A 20231-nucleotide genomic window follows, 5' to 3' on the forward strand; every position below is an offset into this window, starting at 1 on the left:
AGATATAATAGGACTAATATAAATATGTGTTTGTTTCTGCAGATAGAATTATTTTGGTATATTCAGGGCATTACTGTAGCCTTTTTCCTCTTCTATGGTACTTGTCCTTCCACATATATACAACATCTCTCCCGAGAGCGCAGGGCATCTATTTCCAGGCCAATGCTTAAGCTGTTCCATAACCAACCATTACAAGGTATATAAAAGCAATTGCACCATCATCTTGGGGAAACATCTGGGCCTGGATTTTCATTATGGAGGCGGAAAACAGGAATTGGGTCTGGTTTTGGGTCTGAAACCTGCCTCCTGTGTGAAGCTGATGCAGACTGCATCAAATGGGTAAGCCTTTAATTGGTATGGAGACGGGTTTCCTGTCCACTTAGAGCCAGTGGGATTGAAAGCGACAGTGGGTCAGATCAAGTGTGGGGCTCATGTAGATTCCTATGGCAGCCATTACTGAGGCTGCTGGTTGTTCTGAGGGAGTGATCTGCCTTCCACAGCGCCAGAAGGAAGCAAGATGTCACAGGGAAGTTGGAGGCCTGACACTAGGGGCAGGGCAGAACCTCACTTCATCGATACCCACCTGGATCTAATGCTGGAGGCCATGAGGGAGAGTAGGGAGGTCCTCTTCCCAGAGGGTGGCAGGAGAAGGCCACCTCATCATGAATCAGGGGCACCTCCCTGTTCAGTGTTATCCCCTCTGCCCCCCCTCTTCCTCCTCCTCTCTTTATCCCTAGGAGCCAGCCATGCACTTTGGAGGATGGAGTGAAGGACTGAGGCAGCCTAGACTAACAGAGGATGAAAGTGTCATGGCAATTGCCAGGAAAGCAAATGCACACTTGGAGGAAGCTCTTGTTGTAGTTGCAGACCAGTTGGATGTTGAGGGAGTGGAAGCCCTTTCTGTTGATGGATCTCACTAGCTGGACGCTGGGTGCCTTGATGGCCACTTGGGCACAAGCGATCATGCCTGGCACCTGGGGGAATCCAGCGATGAAGGCTGAACCCAATGCCCTCTGTGCCTGCACAGGCCCACCTGTGTCAAAGTGGGTGTAGTTGCCTGCCCTCCTCAAAATGGCATACGTGACCTGCTGAATAGCCCGATAAGCTGCCAACTGTGAGATGCCACCTAGGTCCACAGTTGATCCCTGGAATAACCTGGTTACATAGAAATTCAGGGTGATGGAGAACTTGATGGGTGCAGGTAGGGGACTGCCATGGTCATTATGGATCAAAGCACACAAGATCAAGACCATTTGTCTGGATAGGTGCAGCCTCCTAAGACAATTGCGCTCTGTCATTTGCAGGTTGCTGACTCTTGTGCTGTGCACCTGATGTCTTGGCTAGCACCTTCCTCCCCTTGAAGCCCCCTGCTGTGCTCCTCTGGCCTCCTGCTGTCCAGGGAGTTGCATCTGCTGCAGCTCATCCTGGCTGCTCTGTTCAATTTCAGAGTAGCCTGTTCCCATCTGAACTCCCCCAGTTGGGTTTGTGCATTCGCCAGGCCTTTCCCTGCCAACCCCAGGTGCCCAAGTAATGCCAACAGCCTCACGTCCCTCTCCGGTTTCCTGCCACTCACCACTGAGATAAACAAGTCTTACAGCTGCGGCAATGGCCACTCTGTGGCACTTTTGAAGCAGCTGTGTTTTACTTTGGGCCTCTGCAGTCTTTTAATCAGTCCTTCCCTTAGCCTTCATGGCCCTCCACACTGTTCACGTCTCTTCACAACCCTGTCACATTCCCCACATGGTGTCTCCCCGTTTCCAGCCATTAGAAATTGTGCGCTACTACTGACAAGCCTGTTAATGAGTTCTTCAATGAGCTCAATAGGCCCTTAATTGGTGCTGTGCATCTGATTCATTCCCTCGCTGCTGGTGTCCCTATAAATTGACGTCATGTTCCAGAGGTGGTAGGTCCTAGTGAATGCAATCTTCAAATGTCGCTCGCCTCCATAGCTGCACTGACAGGCTTTAAAAACCCAGCCCCTGATCTCCAGCTGTATGTGTATAAAAAAATGCTGGATGGGCAAAGTTCAGCTGGTTCATTGAGCTTGACTCACAGTCATACCGAACCATTATGATTCATGACACCATCCATTCCCAGCAGCCATGCAGTTTCCTGGGAGAGGGTGAAATCCAGGTCAATTTAGGAAGAAAAATAATCTGGAAAATTTCTCAGGCAATCAAAACTAGTCCAGAAGATTGTGTTGATCTTGTTTTGTATTACTTAATTATGTTACCTACCTTTTGTACTTTGCGATTTCCATCTCAGCCAAGAAATGAACTAGTCCTTTTTTGAAGGTCCACACCAAATTCTCACTCGCTGCATGAGCTGCATTTTCTTTCTTATTACTGTACATACATGTAACTACAATTACACAATAAATTACTTTGGATTAGTGGAAAGAAACAATATAATCAAAAGTACTTCCACTGAGCTTTATAGTTACCCCAGAGACCTGAGCACACAATCCAGATTGACATCTAAGTGCAGTAATGAGGGAGTGCTGCGCTGTTAGAGGTGCCATATTGCATATGAGACATAAACCAAGGCCCCGTCTTCCCTTTCAGGTTCACATGAGAGTCCCTAAGCACTTTTAGAAAAGGATCAGGGGTGTGCTCCTCTGGCGTCCTGGCCAATATATATATCCTTCAACTAACATCACTGAAACAAAATATCTGGTCAATACTTCAGTGCTGTTTGTGGGCTCATGTTGAGCACAAATTGCTGCTGCATTTCTGACATTACAACAGTGAGTACACTTCAAAAGGTACTATAATATCTCCTGGTTGTCTTCTGGTTCCCATATGTTAGAAATAATCACACTTTAGATTTGGAAAGGCTGGAGTTCTTTGTTTATTCATTCAGCTTCCATGCTGCCTGGTATAGGACTGCCGTAGGCTGATGTCCTGTTGTGTCACACGACTCTGTAGTGCAGCCATGAATGTGGTCCCTGGAACACTTAGACATAATTAGTTCCTAGCACTTTACAGATAGTATAACAATATATAACAGGTACCTTCTTGGCTGTAAACCACTTAGGAACTTTCTGAGGTACTGAAAGTGGGTTTATAAATGCAAGTTCTTTCTTTTCATGGAATTTTGAAATCATTCAGTGCATTATTTTGCAAATTCATACAGTGCATTATAGTTCGAATGTGATGGTATTTGGGTCAGCATTCATAGAAACATAGAAAATTTACGGTCATTTGGCTCATCGTAGAATGATAGAATGGTTACAGCACAGAAGGAGGCTATTCAGCCCATCATGTCCATGCTGGCTCTCGGCAAGAGCAACTCCTTCAAGTGCCTATCCATTTTCCTTTAGAAATCATTGATTGTCTCCGCTTCCACCACTCACAAGGGCAGCGAGTTCTAGGTCATTACCACTCGCTGTGTAAAAAAGTTCTTCCTCACATTCCCCCTGCATCTCTTGCCCAAAACCTTTGCTCTGTGTCCCTTAGTCCGTATCCTCTAGTCCTTGTACCATTAGTTATTGGGAACAGTTTTTCCTTGTTTAACTTATCGATGTCTGTCATAACCTTCTACACCTCTATCAAATTTCCCCTCAATCTCCTTTGCTCCAAGGAGAACAGCTGCAGCTTTCCCAACCTAATCTTGTAGCTAAAATCCTCCATCCCTGGAACCATTCTGGTAAATCTCATCTGCACCCTCTCAAGGACCCTCGCATCCTTCCTAAAGTGTGGTAATGAGAACTCTTCACAATACACTAGTTGGGGCCTTAACAGAGCTTTATAAAGGTTCTGCATAACTTCCCTGCTTTTGTGCTCAATGCATCTATTTTTGAAGCTCAAGATCCCATATGCTTTGCTAACCACTCTCTCGATTTGTCCTGCCACCTTCAAAGATCGATGCACATGCACCCCCAGGTCCTTCTGTTCTGCACAAGCTTTAGAACTGTGCCATTAAGTCTATATTGCCTCACCCTATTCCTTCTCTCTATTAAATTCCATGTCGCCGGAAGAGCTGACATGATGTGCGTCCTTGCTAGTGTCCAGCTTGCGGCCAAAGCCATCAAGAAACTTAAAACAATATTGCTCAGCCCTAATGGAAGTCAAAGATGTTGAGGTGGCTCAGGTGTGTGGAGCACCCCCTCCAAGCTAACCCTGTTCTGATGGAATTTCTCATTGGTGCCAGGCCCCGAAACTTCCCTCAGGAACCTCAGCCCCCACAACCTGAGCCATCCCTCAGAAATCCCCTCCATGCTATTCCATTATGCGCGGAGGGGTTTCCTGCATGGGCTGCTGTTGCACACCCTCCACTTCCTCGCTCTCGGTGGCCGTTCGGACGCACCGGGGCACTCAGTCCTGCCATCCAGAGGAGGCGTGGGACCCTGGTGGAAGCCGCTCTATACGGGTGCCCTGCCCTGCCTCTATTTATTAGAGGACTAGCTAAACTTACCAGAAATAAACTTAAGACTTGTCCCTGATCTGGACAAAAAAGTTTCACCAGCTACTCAATAATCACCTCGTACCCTCTCACCTCCCAGCTCTCCAATTGAAGACTGCTTTTGTTAAAAAAAGAAATTACTTACTCAACCAGTTTACTTACCCTCAGAGCTCCTCTCTGTCCCGAGCCTTCTCTCCTGCTCTCTTTACACTACTGCTGCCCTCTGCTCTTGCTGCCTCCTCGCAGGTCTGCGCTGTGTCCTGGGACTTCTTTACCACTCTGTTCATGCCCCTGTCGCATCCGCTAATGATGTCACCGCTCAGGTCTCTGATTGTGTAACTGGAGTCCGAGTGCCGTAATAAAATTAGAAGTGTCATTTTGAATAATATCCCGAATCACCATACAACTAATATACTAATCCTATACTCAGATCACATAATTATCAATGTATTGTTTTCTGCACTTACTCTTATTCTTTCTACTCCCTGCAATCGCAGGAGGTGTAATACCTGCCCATTTACCTCCTCTCTCCTCATTATCCAAGGTCTCAAACACTCCTTTCAGGTGAAGCAGTGATTTACTTGTACTTCTTTCAATTTAGTATACTGTATTCGCTGCTCACAATGTGGTCTCCTCTACATTGGGGAGACCAAACGCAGATTAGGTGACCTCTTTACGTAACATCTCCGCTCAGTCCGTAAACATGACCCCTAGCTTCCGGTTGCTGGCCATTTCAACATCCTCCCCTGCTCTCATGCTTACATCTCTGTCCTGGGATTGCTGCAGTGTTCCAGCGAACATCAACGCAAGCTGGAGGAACAGCGTCTCATTTACCAATTAGGCACGCTACAGCCTGCCGGACTGAACATTGAGTTCAATAATTTCAGAGCATGATGGCCCCCCCTTTTTATGTTTAGTTATCTTTTCTTATTTTCTTTTTTTGGTCATTTTATTTTAGGTCTTTTTTATTTGGTTATTTTATTTTAGGTTTTTTAGTGTGTTTAGTTTGTTTCAACTGTTTCTGTTTTTAAACTTTTTTTAATGTTTGTGCTTGGAGTTCTTTGTGCTTTACAGTCTATTCACACCCTCTCTGTACTAATGCTTTGTCTTTCAACACACCATTAACATACCGTTTGCCTTTGCTCCATGACCTTCTGGTCAGTTATTCTCTGTGACTTTGTCCTATCAACACCTTCTCTTTTTGTTATCTCTTGCCTCCCTTTCCCCCCCGCTTTACTTGCTTAAAGTCTTTTACATTTCTAATATTTATCAGTTCTGATGAAGGGTCACTGACCAGAAACGTTAACTCTGCTTCTCTCTCCACTGATGCTGCCAGACATGCTGAGTATTTCCAGCGTTTCTTGTTTTCATTTCAGATTTCCAGCATCTGCAGTATTTTGCTTTTATTCCGTTATTCTTTCTGTCTGTTTTTCTCACTCTACCCTTCTGCTAATTCTTTAAGAGGTAAGAACCTGCAAATATAGCTCCTTATTGTATCCTGAGGATGTTCCAAAAGTCTTTACAATCATTGGATTTTTGAAGTGTAGTCACCGTATGTCGGCAAGCATGGCAACCAGTTTTGGCAGCAGAAAGGTCCCACAAACAGCAAATGAATGAATGTTGTTAATGGTATTGGTTGAGGGACAAATGTTGGCCAGGACACTTGGAGAACTCCCTATTCTTTTGCTGGTACCATGGAATCCTTTATATTTATATAAGCAAGCAGACATGCCCTCAGTTTATGCACTGAAAACTCAGTCTAGATGTTATGCTTGAGTATTTAATGGGGCTTGATATGACTTCTGACTACTAAATTAATCAAGTTGATGCTTTTTTTCCTTCATCTCTTTCACAGAGTCCCAGACATAATAGTCACTGAGATAAGTGATTTTTATTAACAGCATGAATGACTGAGCTATATTAGCAGAGGAATCAAAGGAATATCATGACTCTCTAAGAATCTCAGAGAATTTTGCTACAGGATATCCTAGATATCTAGTGTTCTTAGGAATTTGTGGCCTTTGTCTCATTTTTTTAAAAACTAAGATCAATTGAAAAGGTAAAATCTTGGTGATAGGAACACTGCAGTTTTTAAAAAATTCTGCCAAGTTTCACAATGAAAATTAGTAATCAAATGGGCATTAGCTATCTCTACTATGTATAGTAATTGCAGTTGGATTGGGTTGGCCTTCTTCCATCTACGAAAGATGATGGACATGCAGATGAAGGGTTCTGATGAAGGGTCACTGACCCGAAACATTAACTCTGCTTCTTTCTCCACAGATGCTGCCAGACCTGCTGAGTATTTCCGGCATCTCTTGTTTTTATTTCAGATTTCCAGCATCTGCAGTATTTTGCTTTTATATATGCAGAAAAAAAATCCTTTTAGGTGGGATGTCTTCTCTTGGTGCACTTTTGCTGATGGCTGTGAAGGCCAATCCTTGAGAGGCAGATTCTACCACAAGTGCTTCATGTGAAGCTGCCAATTGACGCTGTGAGTTGTTTTTGATGTTGGTGCTTGTTGCCAAGCTGCTGTAGCAACTGGTCGTCGTGGTAGTGCACACCAGTCCACAGGACGTGTCACCATTTCCCTCTTTTATCGGCTAGTGTCTCCCAGGTGTGATAGTCGACATTTAGGGCCTTCATGTTATGCTTGCAAGCTGAGTCCCTGAAAACAAGGAATGGTAAGTCAAAGGATTTATCAGAATAGACAACATAATGACAACACTGATGTACTTAATGTTCTCCTTAATATGACTCCCTAACAGTTAAAGATAGTACATATCGGGGTTGAAGGAAAGCAGAGGAAATAAGCATAAATTCACTCTGATTAAAACAGAACGATGACCGTAATGTTTTAGCAACATTTCCGCACAAACTACTTGATAAATGAGAAGAGCTGAACATAGTAATTATAACATGGCAGAGATAGTGCCCTTAAATGATTAAACTCCATTAATAAAGCTCTATCACTGTTTTCCTCAGAGATAAGGATTCCTTAGCCCACACCCCAAAGGCCATGCTGTTCTGTTAGAAATACTTACAGTATATATGTTTAAAGCATTTGAAAGTTGTGGATCATTCAATTACCAAAACGCCCTTTCTATTGTCATTGTAAATCACGATTGAATGCTTTCAGGTTCAAGGTCCAGGGCTGCTTGTCACTCAACTCTATCAACCATGGATGGGATGAATTTCAACAGTTCTTGGCTGGACAGCTTGTGGGAGAGGGATAAAAACAAACATTATCCAGACTGTGTCATCACAAATTGGTTGATACAGCTTGAGCACTGGTTGACCAGCAGCCCATGTACTGGATAATTGCACTGTTTTTAAGAAAGGTCTTGCAGATATTATGGGCTTTTAAAAAATTCTTTTTATTCATTCTCGAAATGAACTCTAATTTTTTTTTGAGTGTACGGGCAATTTGTTTAAGTGTGCAGCCACTTTAACTTTTTTTGCGCGACTGCAGACATGCGGTACTTTTAAGGGACCAACTTGTGCACAACCTGCATGGGACGTCCGGGTTTTTCCGTGGCTCTGCGTTTGCGCAGCTTAGCGGGAACATTGCTCAGAATGCCTATCCTGAGTTGTTCTGAGAAGGGGATGATAACTGAGTGGCTTGCTAGGGTGTCAACCACATTGGTGTGGGAAGTCCCACATAGGCCAAATTGGCTAAGAATGGTTGGTTTCCTTCCCTCAAAGGCATTAGTGAAGCAGCTGTGCTTTTACAATAATCCGACAACTTTATAGTCACCTTCACTGATAACAGCTTTTTATTTCCAGATTTTTAAAAACTGAATCCTCAAACTGTCATGGTGGGACTTGAACTCGCACCTAGTTTTCTGAATTACTAGTCCAGTAACATAATAAATACACTACTGTACCCATAGTGTATAATGAACTAAAGGGAAAATATTGGTAGGGGAGAAACAATCTATATGTATATTTAAATTGGCTATTTTATTCTAATTTTACAATGTGTTAAATAAGTAAAATGCAAGCTAAAGAAGCTTCTAAATCTTATACAATAGATGTGAAGCTTGGCTGAATGGTAGCACTTTTACCTTTGAATCAGATGGTCATGGTGCGAGTCTTGCTCCAGAGATTTGAGCATATTATCTAGGCTGGGACTTCACAATGTGATATTGAGGGAGTGCTGTGCTGCCAGGGGTCCCATCTCATAGACAAGACTCTATACTGAAGCCCTGTCTTCCTTTTTGGTTGGATGTAAAAGAACCCATGACACTATATGAAGAAGAGCAGGGGAGTTTTCCCATTGTCCGGATTAACATTTACCCCAACCAACACCTAAAATTATAATCTGGTCATTTGTCTCATTGCTGGTTTTGGGATCTTGCTATGCACAAATTGACTGCCTATATTACAGCATTGACTACACTTCAAAAGTACTTCATTTGGCTGTAAATTGCTTTGGGATCATCCTGAGGTCATTCTTCTTTTGGACAACAGAATCAGATGATGTCAGCTTTTCAATGCAGTTTAACTCCAGGGCTAAACTGGCAACAAATATAGTACTGGGTATGATGAAAATTCAAGTGTGCCTTTGCTGATTTTGAAAGATGGAGGGGTCGCTACTGGCTGACAATGGTTTAAAAAAAGCATATTGGTGCAAAATAAGTTCCAAAAAATAATTTAAAAAATAATCACAGTATGCACTGATACATAAATAAATATGTATTTGATACAAGCTAAAAATTTAGATTACTATTATTATTTATCCTATTATATGGAAATGTTTTTGGAAAATTAGATGGTATATTTATACTAAAACTTTGCAGTGATAATAAAGTCGCATTGTAACTGTAGAGTTGCATTAAATGTGACTTCAAAGGAGAGCAATGCGAGACCCTTTGGATGAGGCAGTCTCAAATCATTTAGGCTGAATTTTATTCAGGCGCTGTGCTTCGCGGTGGCGCCCTTTGAACTCGGCGGGGTGCGGCTGCTGCAGAGCCCCCGTGATATTTCGTGTGGAGCCTCATTTAAATGGTGGGGGCGGAGTGCCTGCCCCCGATGACGTGTGGCGGTGGCCTCCGCGTCCCCGGCAACGGTGTCTAGCGCCACCACACAGGCGTCGGTGCCATTTGTAAAGGGCTTTCAGCCCTTATAATTACTTTAAATTTTTAAATGGGCAGCAGTATTAAATTTTTAATAAACAATAAGAAATATGCGGATGGCCCTTCCCTAACCCCCCCCAATTGGTCATTTCAATGCCTGAAATGACCAACACATTCCTTTTTCTCTACCTGAACTTTACCCCTAAACTTATAACATTCGGCCTATAATCCCTTTCCACCATCCAATAAAAATTGATTTCCCCACTCCTCCACCCTTCCCGACCTGAAATTTTTATTACTCCCCACTCCCCACCAGGCTCTCGCCTCGGAACTCCATGTGGAGTTCTGAAGGCGCGTGAAGGCCGAACGGAGGCCGTAAAATCGGTGTGGGGTGGCAAGTAAGTTCATTTGAATATCATTACTGTCAATTTAAATATGTAGATGAAGGGCCTGCTGCCAGGCGGCCGGGGGGGGGTGGGGCTACACCAAGGTCCCTCCGCTGCTGGTAATATGCGGTGGGCCCTTCTTGACATTGTGGATCGAGGCGGACCTCTCCCTGCAACATTTTACTGGCTCCCGCCCCGCGCTGCGACCGGCAGCGCGAGGGGCCAATAAAATTCAGATCTTTGTGTTTTAAACTACATGGAGGTCCAGTTTAGACACTGTTTAAAGCCAGCCAGAGTTGATATAAAGGTTTGGAGTGAAGACATTCCTGACTGTACCCAAATGTGGAGCAAGCAGAGCTCTCTTCTGAGCAAGAAGACTGCAGATCAATATAAATAAAGCACTAGGGCCTGTTTCTATGCTGTATGACTCTATGACTCTCTATACCTCTATGACTACCTGGCTGGAACTGACTCTAGAAACCAGCCTCAGCTACTATTAAGTATGACACAAACCAAATCCGTCTGCATATTCAAAGACAGGAACAGAACAATAAAGATATAAATGTCTCCATAGGGACAGCTTTCCTGTTATTCTACCAATACCATTGTTTTAAAATAAAATATTTTCAAAGGGTTGAAATGTAACAATTTCACAATTATGTCAATGAATAACTGGGACCATTGAGTAATTGTACCTGTCACACCATTGCAAAAGGAAATTTTCCATTTGGTGAGAATAGGATGTACATGATTGTGTTTTTTCCCCTTTTCCTTTTAGACTGTTAGTGTTCTGGTGGTGGCTGAAGCTAATATTTCTGGAATTTATCGCTGCTTGGCTTTAAACAAAATTGGAAAAGATGAAAGAAATATTAACTTTTATATTACAGGTAAGAGACTGAAGCAGGAATTGAATTGCATGTTTAAAAAGAATAACAACTTGCATTTATATATTGACTTCAAAGAAAAAACATACTATGTCAATTTAATCGATGGTGAGCGGGGGGAGAGAGAAAAAGTAAAACAGGAGAAAGGGATGAAACAGTAGGGATTCAGCTAAGGTGGTGAACAAAGGCTTGGTCAAAAACATAGGGTTTGAGACTGTTTTTAAATGTGGAGAGAGAGGTGAAGGCATTTAGGGAGGGAACTCAAGAAAGTAAGGCCAAAGCATCTGTAAGCTCTGCCACCAAGCACGAGATATGGAGTGGGGTGGGGGTAGAAGATAGTCGTGTGGTGTGGGGAGCAGATGCATAAAAGACTGAAGTTGGAATGGGAAGGGCTATAAAATCGAACAGGTTGTTGAGAAGTCATGGATCAATTTGAAGAAAAGAATATGTATGGGTTGGGGGACAGGGAGCCATTGTACTTAAGTCTTAATGGCTGTGAAGGGCAAGTTGGTTTGTGTATATTACAGTATATGAACATCTGAGTTGGAACAAGTTGGAGTTGATGGAGGATGGTGGCTGGCAAGGAGAACATTAGAGAAATTGGGAGCAATTTTCAATTCTGTTGCCTGGCGGTAACCTGACGGACTGGATTACCCACCTGATGTACAATCCCTATCAATTTGTCTTCCATTGAAATAATTGATTCCTTATGGATTCTATAAAGGGCAGGCAGTAATTCACAGTATCACAAACTCTAATCTTAAACAAGTAGTTACACTTGTTAAATATGGTAATTTTCTTTGTTCAATTATAGCTCTGCTGTATAATCTCTAGCTGGAAATTCAATTGTAATTCAAACATTTTTAATTTAATAATTAATTATTTCCCCTGTGTATTCAAGTTATTCAGAGACTCAAAGTATTAATATTTTGCTGTGTGGTAGGCAGTGATTTTAACAGAATTTTCATTCATCAGTGCTTTAATACAACTATTTTCTCAGAGTCCAAAAATATACTATTTAAGTAACCTGATAACTCAGGTGAGAATCAATCTTTAGAATAGATCCTTGCCTCTTTGTTACACAGCAGGCAACTATAGCATGGTTTGCTTAAAAAAAATACTCTGACAAAACTCCTATTGGCTACATTAGGGGAAAACATAGGAGGTGAAATCCACTATCAAAAAGTAATATTAACTTACATCCAAACTCCTCAGTTATTTTCTTCTCTTTATTTGCTTTCTCCTCCCCACTAATTCCCTTCATGCACAATATCCTTGTCTATCAGGATACCTGGATAGTTCTAGCTTGTTTCTCTGTCATCACTGCTCCTTGATCAACTGCCCAGGAGGCATGCTGGAGTGATGTCGGAAGGGACTCCACCCTATTAGCTTTCCTTTCCTCTCACGAATGACTTAGTTAAGACTTGAAACTGTTGCCAATAGGAAGCGTAAGTGCAAATGTCAGTTGAAGATACAAGCTCATGATTCCCAGTTCTAGTTGCAGCTACCAAGAATCTCCTCTTTCTTTAACAAAGAAGAATGCTGTACCCTATACCAAAGGGGCATTAAATGTGGAACTTGGTACATGATCTTTGTCTGTTGAAAATAGGGGCAGGATTTTCTTTCTGGGGACAGGAAACTGACATTGGGGCTGTTTCTGGGTCCCGATCCTGCCCCTGGGGGAAGCAGTCACAGCCCACAATTTCTATGGCAGCAATCTACTAATTGGCTCGAGAGTGGGCTGGTTGGCCTATTAGCAGCCGTAGAGATGGAAACAGAGGCAGGACTGAAAGGGAACAAGCCTGATTTAAACAGAGCATGGCAACCATTGCTGTGACTGCCGTTACATTGCATTACCTGCTGGTGGAAAGATGACTCAGGAGAGGCAGATGCTTAGAACCCAGGGCACGGCAGCCCCTTGTTTTATGTCTGCAGACCTGATGGTCCTCCTTGAGGCAGGAGAAGGTCACCCTCCCAAACCAAGCAGGCCTGGATGGAGTTTGCCGGCACTGTGAGCAGACAGAATGTGTTGTGCAGAAACTGGGTCCAGTGTAGGAAGAGGTTTAATGACCTTATTCACTCTGGCAAGCTGAGTGCAATGCCAAACCATCAGGACATGCCTCTGGGTATTCACCCTTCAGCAGGCACTCCAGCTGAGGAGCCTGAGGACACATGCTGCTCCTGAACATGGGAGGAGTATGTGCTCAGGACACTCAATGACCCCTCAGAATGACTCAGAGCCATCGTGCTGCTAAGGACCTGCCAGCACTGAAACATGCAGCTTCCAATGAATAGGAGCCATTGGCATTGGCCATAGAGGCCAGCAGTGTCTTATCTCTCTCTCTCTTGTCCCTGCAGGAGAAAAGGGCACATAATGCCTGAGGGAGGGCACAGATAGGAGGAGGGGTTCTATGCCTGCATGTCATCACCTCAATAGAGGAGGAAGCCATGGACATCACCAAGGTCGCTGACCATGAGGAAGTTGGGCAAGGATGAGATGGGCATCCATGGTGGAGATGGTGATTAGAGAGTGAACTGCATTCATTGGGGGCAGTGCTTTGCACTTCATCCCATCTGACAGCATGCTGGACTCTAAGCTGCATTAGGAAACCTCAGCACATGCAGAGGTTACTGTTCTCCAAGGCTAGTTCTCATGATCTCTTCTTGTGTCGAGATAATAAGACTGATTCCCTCAATATCATCAGGCCAAGCGCAGCTGGAGCAGAGCTCAGACCAAGCACTGTCACACCTTACAAGTGCACCCTCCACCAGCACAGATACAGTCACCTCGGTCGGTCTTTGTGCACAATTAGATAGGTAGCACTGGGTGATGAGCACGTCATGAGTGTGCAGCAGGAGGTGCCAGAGGCAGAGGCAGCCATGGACAGTTCCCCTTGGAGGAGGTATGGGGTCATGGGTTGAGAATGGAGGAGTTCATCCAGCTCATGTGTACCACAATAGCTCAGGGCTTTAAGGACTTGAGTTCCTCCATGTGAGAGTGGCCAACTTCATGGAGAGCCATATGCGGCAGCACACGGAGTGCATGCAAGTACTGCGCACTGACGTTCACAGGTTGCATGCCACACAATGTGTGGACGGCACAGTGGCGCAGTGGTTAGCACCGCAGCCTCACAGCTCCAGCGATCCGGGTTCAATTCTGGGTACTGCCTGTGTGGAGTTTGCAAGTTCTCCCTGTGTCTGCGTGGGTTTTCTCCGGGTGCTCCGGTTTCCTCCCACAAGCCAAAAGACTTGCAGGTTGGTAGGTAAATTGGCCATTATAAATTGCCCCTAGTATAGGTAGGTGGTAGGGAAATATAGGGACAGGTGGGGATGTGGTAGGAATATGGGATTAGTGTAGAATTAGTATATATGGGTGGTTGATGGTCGGCACAGACTCGGTGGGCTGAAGGGCCTGTTTCAGTGCTGTATCTCTAAACTAAAACTAAACTAAACTAAACTAAAATGTAGCCGTGACCGCTCAGTGGTGCTGATGATGCAGAGATGTCTGGAGGGGATGCTAATTGCGCCCCAGCTGGTGGTTCCCTCCAGCCATCTGAAATGCCAGCCAAGGGCTGAGGCAGTCACCAAGAGGATGAGGGTGCCACCTCTCACAGGATCCCATCATCATTATTGGCCTCCTTGGCCTCTGACTGTGCAGCAGGACCCAGTGACAGATGCTGTCCGTGCAATGATGCTGGTGCAGCAGCCTCTGGTGGTGACCCCACTGGCATCTCCACAATGAGGGCAACTGCCAAAAGCATCTCAGCCACAAGCCTAGACAAGTGAGCAGGCTGCCGCCATCTCCTCTGAGCCCACAAGGGGCGCAGCACATAAGTGGACAACAGTGGAGGCCACCATGTCAGGCAGAGCACTGAGTGGGTCGTTGGGGTGTCTATCACTTGTAAATATGCACTTTTTGCATTTTGGGCACCATGTAAATATTGACACATGAAGCTAGACATGTGAGCCTCCTTTTATTAATGGCAGTACAGGACAAGAGGGATGAAGTGATGAAGGGGAACAAGGGTCCATGAACAGTGACAGTGAAACCTCTAGGCAGATGTCCTTTCTTCATTGGCGGTAAGAGTTGAGCTGTTCCAGGCGATGTGTTCAAATGAAGTATTCTCACAGGCAGCTCTATGTGAGTTCCATACCATGAGGTTCCTCCTGGGTTAGAGAGGCTCAGCTGAAATGAGCCGGAATCAAATGATCCCTGACATTAATCACATCCTGATGGGACCCTCGAGCCCTTGCCGGCCCTGGCCACCGCCCTGTGCAGCCAGGGTACCTCAGTATTCTACATCTTCCCCCTCGTCCTCCACGTCCTGCTTCTCCTCTTCCTCCAATGAGCTGTGTCCATCCTGTGCTTCATTGTTTTCAAGGTCTGCACCTCTCTGAAGGCCATGTTTTGCAGTACGCAGGAGACCGCTACCATGCGTGAGACCCTTGCAGGAGTGTACTGCAGGCACCACCTGACCAGTCCAGGCACTGGAATCGCATCTTCAGAAGTCTGATGGCCTGTTCAATGATTGTCCTAGTGAGCAGATGGCTGTGGTTATAGGGTCTCTGTGTCTGCTTCTCAAGGTCACTTAAAGGGGTGAGTAGCCATTCTTCAAGGGATGGCCTTTGTCCCTTATCCATGTAGTTTGTGGGATGAAATGAAGAGCTGCAACATCCTGGACTGCCAGTAGATGAAGGAGTCATGTTAGCTTCCAGGAAAGAGAGCGCACACATGCAGGAGGCTCTTGTGGTCACAGACCAATTGGACATTTGCTACAGTCAATGATGTCCTGCACCTGGGGGAATCAAACAATGGAGGTGAAACCCACTGTCCTCTGTGGCTGCAAGGTACCATCTTCCAGGAATTGTATGGACTGTCCAACTTTTGCAAAAGGACATCAGTGACCTATGAAATGCAGTGGTGTGCAGCCGCTTGCAAGGCACCATCAAAGTCTGCAGCTGATCCTTGGAAGGAGCCAGAGGCGAAGAAGTTCAAGGCCACAGTGACTTTGACACTACTGGCAGGGAATGGCGAGCAGTGCTGCGAGTTGTGAAGAGGGCACAAATCTCTGTGACCATCTGCCTGGATAGGCACAGTCACCTCTGGCATCTCAAGGCTCCGTTTTCGGTAGTAGATCCTAAGCTGAGGGCAGGGCCCCCATGTCCTTTCTACCCCTAATCCCTCTCCTCTGCGCTTCTGATAACTGGGGCTCTGCCCTTCCTGCCGAGAATGTTGCTCCTCATCACCACTGGACCCGGAATCTAAGAGTCATGCTCCCATTGCCAGTTGCTGCCTTCCTTGGGTTCAGGTGGACTCCCAATTGTGTCTGGATGACTTGTCCCCTTCTCTTATACCACTGCAATGCCAGGAGGGTGACGACCCGGCCCCCCCCCACTGCACCGCCTGCACTCTTCCTGCAACCTCCGCTGACCCAATGCTACCTGTGTGCCAATGGCCAAGTCCCCCTCTCCACTATTCTCCCTTTCATAATTTGTTGGGGCAGTCATGACTGGTTCCCACTGTGTTGCTGCCTCCATGCATCTGGTCTGCCCCAGACACCACGTGCAACCTGTGCGCCCCCACCAAAATCTGAACATGGCCCTCAATGAGCTCAGAATGAGCTCTTTAAGTACCTTAATTGGCATCATTAAAGGATCAGGCGGGTTCTCGGGGTGCCCTGACACCACCCTGATGAAAGTTGCCGGCGCCTGAAAGGTTGACGGGAAACTGACACATCAGCCGGCGCTGGTATTTTCATCCCCTGCTGTCTCCATTCCTGTCCCTGGCAGGACCTCAAAATTTAGCCCTCTTCTTCTTCTTTGGCCTCCTTGTCTCGAGAGGTAAGCGCCTGGAGGTGGTCAGGAGTTTGTGAAGCAGCGCCTGGAGTGGCTATAAAGGCCAATTCTAGAGTTACAGACTCTTCCACAGGTGCTGCAGATAAAATTGGTTGTCGGGGCTGTTACACAGTTGGCTCTCCCCTTCTGCTTCTGTCTTTTTTCCTGCCAACAGCAAAGTCTCTTCGACTCGCCACTCTTTAGCCCCGCCTTTATGGCTGTCCACCAGCTCTGGCGATCATTGGCTACTGACTCCCACGACTTGTGATCAATGCTACGGGACTTCATGTCATGTTTGCAGACGTCTTTAAAGCGGAGACATGGATGGCCGGTGGGTCTGATACCAGTGACAAGCTCGCTGTACAATATGTCCTTGGGGATCCTGCCATCTTCCATGCGGATCACATGGCCAAGCCATCTCACACGCCGCTGGCTCAGTAGGGTGTATATGCTGGGGATGTTGGCCACCTCAAGGACTTCTAGCTTGGAGATACGGTCCTGCCACCTGATACGAAGGATTCTCCGGAGGCAGCGAAGGTGGAATGAATTGAGATGTCACTCTTGGCTGCCATACATTGTCCAGGCCTCACTGCCGTAGAGAAAGGTACTGAGGACACAGGCTTGATACACTCGGACTTTTGTGTTCAGTGCGCCATTTTTCCACACTCTCTTGGCCAGTCTGGACATAGCAGTGGAAGCCTTTCCCCTATGCTTGTTGATTTCTGCATCAAGAGCCAGGTTACTGGTGATAGTTGAGCCTAGGTAGGTGAACTCTTGAACCACTTCCAGAGCATGGTCGCCGATATTGATGGATGGAGCATTTCTGATGTCCTGTCCCATGATGTTTCTTTTCTTGAGACTGATGGTTAGGTCAAATTCTTTGCAGGCAGCTGCAAAACTGTCGATGAGTCTCTGCAGACACCCTTCAGTGTGAGATGTTACTGCAGCATCGTCAGCAAAGAGGAGTTCCCTGATGAGAATCTTCCGTACTTTGGTCTTCGCTCTTCGATGGGCAAGGTTGAACAACCTGTCATCTGATCTTGTGTGGAGGAAAATTCCTTCTTCTGAAGACTTGAATGCATGTGAGAGCAGCAGGGAGAAGAAGATCCCAAACAGTGTAGGTGCGAGAACACAGCCCTGTTTCACACCACTCAGGATAGGAATGGGGTCTGATGAGGTGCCGCTATGCTGGATTGTGCCTTTCATATTGTCATGGAATGAGATGATGATACTTAGTAGCTTTGGTGGACATCCGATCTTTGCTCGTAGTCTGAAGAGACCACGTCTGCTGACAAGGTCAAAGGCTTTGGTGAGGTCTATGAAAACAACGTAGAGGGGCATCTGTTGTTCACGGCATTTCTCCTGTAGCTGGCGAAGGGAGAACAGCATGTCAATGATGGATCTCTCTGCTCGGAAGCCACACTGTGCCTCAGGGTAGACACGCTCATCCAGCTTCTGGAGCCTGTTTAAAATGACTCGAGCGAAGACTTTCCCCACTATGCTGAGCAGGGAGATTCCACGGTAGTTGTTACAGTCACCGCGGTCACCCTTGCTCTTATAGAGGGTGATGACATTGGCATCGCGCATGTCCTGTGGTACTGCTCCCTCATCCCAGCACAGGCAAAGCAGTTCATGGAGTGCTGAGAGTAAAGCAGGCTTGGCACTGTTGATTATTTCAGGGGTAATGCCGTCCTTCTCGGGCTTTCCCACTGGCTAGAGAATCAATGGCATCACTGAGTTACGATTTTGTTGGCTGTTCGTCCAGCTCATCCATGACTGGCAGAGACTGGGCTACATTGAGGGTGGTCTCAGTGACAACATTTTCCCTGGAGTACAGTTCTAGGTAGTGCTCCACCCAGCAGTCCATTTGCTTGCGTTGGTCAGTGATCGTGTCCCCTGATTTAGACTTGAGGGGGGTGATCTATTTTTTATTCATTCATGGGATGTGGGCATCATTGGCCAGGCCAGCATTTATTACCCATCCCTAATTGCCCTTGAGAGGGTGGTGGTGAGCTGCCTTCTTGAACCGCTGCAGTCCATGTGGAGTAGGTACACCCACAGTGCTGTTAGGAAGGAAGTTCCAGGATTTGGACCCAGCGACAGTGAAGGAACGGCGATCGACAGGGCTGGGTTTGCCGTTGTCGTTTCCGGTGCCGAGGTCAATACCGGGTGTTCCGTCCGGTTCTATTCCTTTTTATTGACTTTGTCGCGGTTAGATACAACTGAGTGGCTTGCTAGGCCATTTCAGAGGGCATGTAAGAGTCTGGAGTCACATGTAGGCCAGACCAGGTAAGGACAGCAGATTTCCTTCCCTAAAGGACATTTGTGAACCAGATGGGTTTTTACAACAATCGACAATGGTTTCATGGCCATCATTAGACTAGCTTTCTAATTCCAGATTTATTAATTGAATTCAAATTCCACCTTCTGCTGTGGTGGGATTTGAACCCATGTCCCCAGACAATACCCTGGGTCTCTGCGTTACTAGTCCAGTGACAATACCACTACGCCACCGCCTCCCCCATCTTCCTAATGGCTGGCCCAAAAGCTCTCTTAGTGCCGTCATACATTCCTCTGATGTTTCTGGTGTCAGAGGCCAGCTGAATACGACTGCATAGGTGTTGCCAGTAGTCATTTGCGCAGCGCCTGGCTGTTCGTCGTGCAGCGCTTCTGGCTGCTTTAAGTGCTACGGTTGTTAACTCGCTGGGGGCTTTCTTGTAGTTCAACAGTGCAATGCGCTTGGCTGCTATGACAGGTTCCAGCTCTTCAAAGTGAAACCAGTCTGCATTCTGCTTCTCACGTTTGCCATTGGTAGTCATTGCTGAGTCATAGATGGGGTCTGTGATGTGGGCCCACTTGGTCTCTGCATCCCCTGTAGGAGTGTTTTGAAGGGCTTTTTCAAGTGAATTTAGAAACTTATGTAACAGCTGTGGATAAGAAATTCTGTTAGTATTGATGCGTGGGCAGCCCTTCTGCTTGGAGTGATGCAGCTTCTTTGGTTTGTGTGTAACCTTGCTGCACACCAGGGAGTGGTCGGTGTCTCAGTCCGCACTGTGGAAGCTGCATGTGATTTGAACGCTGTTTAAAGAGGCTCGCCTTGTGACGATCAGCTAACAGCAACTCCACTCTAAGTAGCTCATATTGAAAGAAAACAATTGCAAGATATATGCTGACCAACAAATTCCAGATAAAGAGGCACACATTAACATTTTGATGTCTTAAAAAAGCACTTATCCAACACTAACTGTGCTAATAGTGTTTCTTGGAGAATATTTATCATTTCTGTTGGAGAGTCCAGATGATATACAAATTCACCTCAGCTATGTCAAATGGTACTTAAGATAATGGGAAGGAAGGAGGTTAAAAACTGCCAGTTTCCTCAAAGGCCACGATGAATAGGAGGAAAGGTATGCTTTAAATACAAGGACAAATCAGAGAGAGCGATTGGTTGAAATGGAATGATTCACAGCCAGTTTTGTTTGCCTAGATATCAACAATAAATTACTGATTGATATTTGAAAGTAAAACGTGCATTTTTACAGCATTTTATCACATCTCTCGGGGGCATACTTAAACATTTAACATATTGAATTAACTTTGAAATTTAGTGACTGTGAAGGCAGACATTTTGGGCTGAATTTTAT

The 20231-nt window shown here is 45.7% G+C and overlaps 1 protein-coding gene across 3 annotated transcripts in view; it reads left to right on the plus strand.

Annotated features, from left to right (window-relative positions):
* Window positions 1-20231, plus strand: part of flt1 (fms related receptor tyrosine kinase 1) — a 306847-nt gene that overhangs the window by 165351 nt on the left and 121265 nt on the right. For all 3 annotated transcript variants that reach the window (XM_068033545.1, XM_068033546.1, XM_068033547.1), the window contains exon 12: window positions 10647-10755. In XM_068033545.1, the coding sequence (XP_067889646.1) occupies window positions 10647-10755 (109 nt within the window). The remainder of the gene's footprint in view (window positions 1-10646; window positions 10756-20231) is intronic.

The sequence above is a fragment of the Heterodontus francisci genome, chromosome 6, assembly GCF_036365525.1.
Source record: "Heterodontus francisci isolate sHetFra1 chromosome 6, sHetFra1.hap1, whole genome shotgun sequence".
NCBI lineage: Eukaryota > Metazoa > Chordata > Chondrichthyes > Heterodontiformes > Heterodontidae > Heterodontus > Heterodontus francisci.